Source organism: Scyliorhinus torazame, chromosome 27 (assembly GCF_047496885.1).
Source record: "Scyliorhinus torazame isolate Kashiwa2021f chromosome 27, sScyTor2.1, whole genome shotgun sequence".
Taxonomy (NCBI): domain Eukaryota; kingdom Metazoa; phylum Chordata; class Chondrichthyes; order Carcharhiniformes; family Scyliorhinidae; genus Scyliorhinus; species Scyliorhinus torazame.
In genome coordinates, this window is record NC_092733.1 from 8,494,588 (window position 1) to 8,502,262 (window position 7,675).

The 7,675-nt window shown below is 56.3% G+C and overlaps 1 protein-coding gene across 1 annotated transcript in view; it reads right to left on the bottom strand.

The window, feature by feature from the left end:
- LOC140403182 (hepatic lectin-like) overlaps positions 1 to 6,539 on the bottom strand; it is a 31,421-nt gene extending 24,882 nt beyond the window's left edge. The window contains exon 1 of the mRNA XM_072490907.1: positions 6,369 to 6,539. Within this exon, the coding sequence (XP_072347008.1) occupies positions 6,369 to 6,453 (85 nt within the window). The 5' untranslated portion in view covers positions 6,454 to 6,539. The remainder of the gene's footprint in view (positions 1 to 6,368) is intronic.
- Between the last annotated feature and the right edge of the window lie 1,136 nt (positions 6,540 to 7,675).

Below are 7,675 nucleotides of genomic sequence, written 5' to 3' on the forward strand. Positions count from 1 at the left end.
GAGTGAGTGGTCGCACATTTGGTGGTCCTCATTCAAGCTGGATTGTTTGGGTCCTTCCCCACACGACTTGTGTGGTCATGGATGGCGAGGTTAAGCCTCATCCAATCTAAGTTGGTGCATAGAGCCCACATGACGGTTGCGAGGATGAGCTGGTTTTCTGCAGGGGGGGAGGAAAGGTGCGGGCAGTGTGCGGGGGGTGGGGGGTGGTGGGCTGCAAATCACGCCCACATGATCTGGGCGTATCGAAAGCTGAGGGGGTTCTGGCTGGGGTCCGCGAATGTCCGGAGGTGGCGATATTTGGAGTGTCGGAAGATCTGGAAGTCCAGGTGGGGAGAGAGGCCCGATGCCTTGGCCTTTACCTCGCTGATAGCCCGGAGGTGGATTTTGGTGGGCTAGCGGGACTTGGAGACGCCAACGGCAGGGGTGTGGGTGAGCGAGCAGGCAGAATGCCTGCACTTGGAGAAGGTTGGGTTTGCCTTAGGGGATCGCCCGTAGCTGGAAGCCATTCATCGATTTCGTTAAGGAGAATTAAGGCGTCAGTGGGGAGGGAGTGGGCGGTGGGGGGTGGGGGGTAAGAGGTTGGCTGTGTTGTTTGGGTGGGGGGGTATAAATTAAGGGGTCGGAGATATTTGTGAGATTGGTATCAGAGGGGGGTGCTGGGCATGTTTTTTCTGTGTTCCTGTGTGTTATTGATTTTTTTATATTTCCATGTACATATATTAAATACCTTGATAAAAATATTTCCTTTTTAGAAAAGCTAATCTTTAAAAGGCAGAGACTCTGAGAATCCAAAGCCAAACAGCAGCAACATGCCCAGCACGTATAAACAAAACTGAGGATTTCTGTAGCGCCGCTTACATCCTCAGTTCCACAGGGCTTTGGTGAGACCATATCTGGAGTATTGTGCACGGTATTGTTCTCCCTATTTAAGGAAAGATGTCAATGTGTTGGAAGCAGTTCAGAGAGGGTTTAGCAGACTAACACCAGGAATGGGCGGCTTGTCGATGTGGAGAGGCTGGGTTTGTATCCACTGGAGTTTAGCAGAGTGAAAGACGACTTAATTGAAACCTTTAAGACCCTGAGGGGTGTTGACAGGGTGGGTGTGGGGAGGATGTTTCCTCTTGTGGGAGAATCTAGAACGAGGGGCAATATTTCCTCTCCGAGGATCGGGAGTCTGGCAAACTCTCTTCCTCACAAGCCAGTGGAAGCAGAATTTGTGAATATTTCTAAGGCAGAGCCAGATAGATTCTTGATTAACAACGAGGGGGCGAAAGGTTATCGGGGGGTCGGCAGGAATGTGGGGTTGAGGTTACAATCAGATCTCCATGATCTTATTGAATGGCGGAGCAGGCTCGAGGGGCTGAATGGCCTCCTCCTGCTGCACTTTGTTCTGGAGACATCCCAAAACTTTTTACAGACAATGAGGTCCTTCTGAAGTGCCGTCACTTTGACCTTCACTAGCTAACTCCTGCATACACTCCTCCTCTAAGGACTAGCATCAATACCTTATATAGTGGTAAATGTAGCTCCCTCTAGTGGCTACTCTCGACACTACATTAACCCTTGTAATGCTGATAATTATGATAATACCACAATAATAACTAGATAATATATTTTGGTGTTGTTGGTTAAAAAATAAATATTGGGGAGGACACCAGTCAGAAACCCACCCCAACTCACCCACCGAGAGGTCCTTTTTGAAATGATGCCTTTGGTTCTTCTTTGTGCAGCTAAGAGTGTAGCTGGGGGAGTGGGGGGGGGGGGTGCTTTGACAGGGCAGCACTCCCTCAGTTCAGCACTAGGGCATCTAAGGTTCTGTGCTCTGAACCTTCTGACTCAGAGGGAAGAGAGCTACTATGGAACCTGGATTGACACTTCCCAGGAGTTTGGGTGCTCCATCAATTACTGAGCCCAGAGATTTGGTTCTCGTAGGATGTGTTTGAAAGAGATCTATAAGCTCACAGCAAGTCTTTCGGCAGCTCCAGAAACTGACGCCAGGGGCAAAATTCTCCCGAAACGGCGCGATGTCCGCCGACTGGCGCCCAAAATGGCGCCAATCAAACGGGCATTGCGCCGCCCCAAAGGTGCGGAATGCTCCGCATCTTTGGGGGCCGAGCCCCAACATTGAGGGGCTAGGCCGGCGCCGGAGGAATTTCCGCCCCGCCAGCTGGCGGAAACGGCCTTTGTTGCCCCGCCAGCTGGCGCGGAAATGACATCTCCGGGCGGAGCATGCGCGGGAGCGTCAGCGGCCGCTGACAGTTTCCCACGCATGCGCAGTGGAGGGAGACTCTTCCACCTCCGCCATGGTGGAGACCGTGGCGGAGGCGGAAGGGAAAGAGTGCCCCCACGGCACAGGCCCGCCCGTGGATCGGTGGGCCCCGATCGCGGGCCAGGCCACCGTGGGGGCACCCCCCGGGGCCAGATCGCCCCGCGCCCCCCCCCCTAGGACTCCAGAGCCCACCCACGCTGCCTTGTCCCGCCGGTAAATAGGTACTCTAATTTACGCCGGCGGGACAGGCAATTTATCGGCGGGACTTCGGCCCATCCGGGCCGGAGAATCGAGCGGGGGGGCCGCCAACCGGCGCGGCCCGATTCCCGCCCCCGCCGAATATCCGGTGCCGGAGACTTCGGCAACCGGCGGGGGCGGGATTCACGGCAGCCCCCGGCGATTCTCCAACCCGGCGGGGGGTTGGAGTATGACGCCCCAGTTCTCTGACGACGTGAAACACGTTACTGGCATCGCCCTACAGTGACACATGGCGGCTTTGCACTTTGGAGTCTGTCACCGCTTCACAGTGAATGGCACTGTTCTAGTTTCCAAACCCCTGCATGCCATTGCCTGTCCCTGTGACCTCCTCCCTCTGAAATCTCTGTACTTCCCGCCCTCCTTCCACAGCTCTGGGGCGCGATTCTCTAACCCCCCCACTGGGTCGGAGAATCGCCGGGGCTAGCGTGAATCTCGCCCCAGCCGTGTCCCGAATTCTCCGCTCCCAGAGAATCGGTGGGGGCGGGAATCGCGCCGCGCCGGTCGGCGGGCTCCCCCCTGGCGATTCTCCGGCCCGCCATGGGCCGAAGTCCCGCCGCTGTCAACCCTCGCCAGCCGGCGTGGATTGAACCACCTACCTTACCGGCGGGAGCAGACGGCGCGGGCGGGCTCCGGGGTCCTGGGGGGGGGGGGGGCGCGGGGCGATTTGGCCCCGGGGGGTGCCCCCACGGTGGTCTGGCCCACGATTGGGGCCCACCGATCGGTGGGCGGGCCTGTGCCGTGGGGGCACTCTTTTCCTTCCGCCTTCGCCATGGTCTTCACTATGGCGGAGGCGGAAGAGACCCCCTCCACTGCGCATGCGCGGGGATGTCGTGAGCGTCCGCTGACGCTCCCGCACATGTGTCGCCCGGCGAAGTCCTTTCGGTGCCGGCTGCCATGGCGCCAAAGGCTTTTCCCGCTAGCCGGCGGAGCGGAAACCACTCCGGCGCGGGCCTAGCCCCTCAAGGTGAGGACTTGGCCCCTAAAGGTGCGGAGAATTCCGCACCTTTGGGGCGGCCCGACTCCGGTGTGGTTCACACCACTCCATCCCGCCGGGACCCCCCGCCCCGCCCGGGTAGGGGAGAATCCCGGCCCTGATTCCCATCACTTCATCACCGCTCTCCATACCTTCAACTGCCTAGGCCGTAGGGCCTGGAAATCCCTCCCTAAAGCTCTCTGATTCTCGACCTCTCTCACCTCCTCTAAGTCACTCCGGTATAAATTATTTTGATCCTGACTTTTCCTCACTTTTTATTATCTTCTTGTGTAGTTCAATGTCAAATTGTATTTAATGATCATTCCCGAAAGCACCGTGTGGTATTTAAAGGTGATATAATATTCAGGTTACGATTGCTAAACAGAGATATGGGAACAGTGAGAAGCTAAGAAATTCACGGTGGCGCAGTGGTTAGCACTGCTGCCTCACGGCGCTGAGGACCCGGGTTTGATCCCGGCCCTGGGTCACTGTCCGTGTGGTTTTGTCCCCACAACCCAAAGATGTGCTGGGTAGGTGGATTGGACACGCTAAATTGCCCCTTAATTTGAAAAAAATATAATTGGGTACTTTAAATTTATATTTAAAAAGCTAAGAGATTCGGCAAATACCATCTGGTATCAGAAAAAATAAGAATCTGTCTTTTTTAATATTTATTTATGAGATGTGGGCGTCACTGGTTAGGCCCAGCGTTTATTGCCCAGTCCTAATTGCCCCTTGAGAAGATGGTGGTGAGCCGCTGCAGTCCATGTGGTGTAGGTACACGCACTGTGCTGTTAGGGAGGGGGTTGCAGGATTTTGTCCCAGGGACAGTGAAGGAGCGGCCGATATATTTCCCAGTCAGGGCGGTGAGTGACTTGGAGGGGAACCTCCAGGTGGTGGGGTTCCCAGGTATCTGCTGCTCTTGTCCTTCTAGATGGTAGTGGTGGTGGGTTTGGAAGGTGCTGTCTGAGGAACCTTGGTGAGTTGCTGCATCTTGTAGACGGTACACACGGCTGCTGCTGTGCGTGGGTGATGGAGGAAGTGAATGTTTCAGGATGAGATATCGTGCAAGTAAGCTGGGTGGTGTAAAGCTGCTTGAGTGTTGTTAGTGCTGCACTTCCCAGGCGGGTCTGGGAGAAACATTCCCCATTGATGTCACAACATTTATGTGGACATTGCCCAAATCACAAGACGACTTTACCAAAGAAGATCTTGGGCGCGATTTACCCAAAAGCGAACAAAGTCCCCTGGCGATTGTGTTTAGCCACGTGTCCCGCGGCACTTGCAGTGCCGAGGAGCATATAACTATTCAACCTGACCCGTGTTGAATAAGGGGGCCTGAACGGGAAACACGGCTGAGGCCGCACATAGCCCCGTGTTGTACAGTGAGGAACTCCGCTCGTCGGAACTCCCCATTGTAGCGAGAGATTGGTGGTATCCTGACCTCAGAGGTCCCCGAAACACCCCCCCAGCCCGAGCGCACTATGGGAGCTTCCCCGGCCCCCCAACACCCACGTCGGGCCCCCCTGCCCTATTGCGCACGTGCAAAAAATGCCACCTTGGCAGTGCCAACTTGGCACCATGCCAGCTGGCAGTGCCACCTGAGCACCTTGGCAGTGCCCGGCTGGCACCAGGTGGCACTGCCAGGGTGCCCAAGAGGCACCAGCCGTGCCAAGGCACCACCCTGCCCAAAGGGCATGCAGCTGGGGGCCTCTGATCCCCTGGGAGACCCCCACGAGTGCCGTTCCATCTGGTCCCCATTTGAGGTCTCCAAGGTGAAGGGGGTGAATCCCAAAGCCGCAGATACCTGAAGAATCTGCACATAAGGGTGAGACTAGCTGCCTCGCTCTAATGTGAAGATTTGCCAAAAGGTGTTGGATCTCGCGAAGTGTGGCGAGACAGGTGGATCCCGGGAACGGGGGGCGCGATTCTCCACTCCCACGCCGGTTGGGAGAATCGCCTGGGCCGCCGGAATTTCCGGGGACGCTGGTCCGACGCCCTCCCGCGATTCTCCCAAGTGGCGGGAACGGCCCGGTCGGGTTTCGCGGGCCGCAGGCCGGAGAATCGCCGAAAACACCAAAAATGGCGATACTCCTGCACCCCCGCGATTCTGAGGCCCGGATGGGCCGAGCGGCCAGGCCAAAACGGCGGGTTCCCCCCGGCGCCGTCCACACCTGGTCACTACAGTCGTGGGCGGTGCGTGAACGCTGGGGGGGGGCGGCCTGTGGGGGGGCGAGGGGGGGATCCTGCACCGGGCTTCACCTGGAATGTGGGGTGGCCCGCGATCGGTGCCCACCGCTCGTCGGGCCGTCCTCTCTGAAGGAGGACCTCCTTCCTTCCGCGGCCCCGCAAGATCCGTCCCCCATCTTCTTGCGGGGCGGACTTAGAGAGGACGGCAACCACGCATGCGCAGGATGGCGTCCGTTATGCGGCGCCGGCCGCGTCATCTATGCGGCGCCGCTTTTACGCGGCCGACAAGGCCTGGCGCGGGTAGATGACGCGGCCCCGATCCTGGCCCATTGTCAGGGCCTGAATCGGTCGGGACCGGGGCCGTTCCGCGCCGTCGTGAACCTCGACGGCATTCACGACGGCGCGGCCACTTTGGCGTGGGGGTGGAGAATCCCGCCCGGGGTTTCCCGGCTTTCATTGGCCTCGCTGAGCCGCGGCGAGCTTTACTGGTGCAGCGTGGCCATTGGATCGCATTCCTTGACTAACAAGTTGACTTCATGACCAACACCCCCTCCCTCACTCAGTACAAAGAGAAATTCATGTTAGCAACACCCGTGACTGTTTACACACAATATACTCAGGACGAAGGAGTGTCCTCTCCGACACACTGATCCCGACCTTCGCTGAATGAAAGTTTACCTGGAATCTGCTTCTCCCATTTCTGCTTTGATCCATTCTCGAGACTGAAGTTGTCAAAATCACCATAAGCCAGTTCTCCAGCCATTCTGCAAGGCCACGCGGAAACTGATGCCGAGCTTCACAATGAACTGGCCAGGCAATGGGAAGCTTTATATCATCTGTTACTTCAACAATCCTAATAGTCAAGTCGCTGGTAACGTGATTTTCACCCACTAGCACCTCCCCGCCCCCCGCCCCACTCCCGTGCCCACTTTTGCAGAATTGAAACCAGCTCGTGGAAAGCTGACTCCACTGTTTATCAACAGATATAAATATTACAGAAGGAAATGGTGACAAATGTTCGAATTGCCCAAAGTGCCACTCTCAGCAATGTTAACGCAAACATTCTGGAAAAATTAGGGAAGGGTTTTCGCATGTTCTGAACTTCAGGAACTCAAGACTCCGACCCAAGGTTTCGATATTCTGGACAAAATTGATTGTCCCAGAAAGGTAATGTTGCCGGAAGGGAGATGAATGTAGAGGATGATTGCTCTGGAAGGGTGATGGTCCCAAGAAGGGCGAAGGTAATCATAAAAACATTAATATAATAACTTGGCCTCCACAGCCTCTGTGGAAGAGAATTTGACAGGTTCACCATCCTCTGAGTCAAGACATTTCTCCTGGAGCAAAATTCTCCATTTGGGAGATGAAGGGGTGATTTCTCCGATTTTGAGGCTATGTCCGGAGGAAGTGTCCAGTTTCTAACCAAAACGGATTCTCCGGCCAATCGGCGAACGCGATTTCGCCGTCGGCAATCAGAGAATCCCGCCCTAAGTGTTGATGCTGGGACTGAATTGCATGTGGTTTGTGTTCCTGTTGGGGGCGATATTTCTGGAGTAGTTCAGGACATGCTAATGGGCCAGCTGTCTGCCCACGTGAGCGATTCTCATTCTCGCTGCCATTGGATTCGCTGGGAAAGGGGGCACCACTTGGAAGTGGGTGTGGGGGGGTGGGGGGGGGGGGGAGAGTAGGGTGAGGTGGGAAAGGGCGGAGCAGCTGCTGGTGCCCAGGCCTCCGGGGAGGGAAATCAGGAAATGGTAAGGTTATCCTGCCGTGCCAGCCCAGGCTTCATGTCCGGTTCCTCCTGGCCATCCACCTCGCTAGATGAGGCCTGGCGCTCTTCCTCCTCCTCCGGAATGTTCGCCCTCTGTGCTAAGTTGTGCCGGCCAGCATCATCTTGGTGATGCTCCTGGGGTTATAGGTTTCATAGAATTTATAGAATTTACATTGCAGAAGGAGGCCATTCGGCCCATCGAGACTGCACCGGC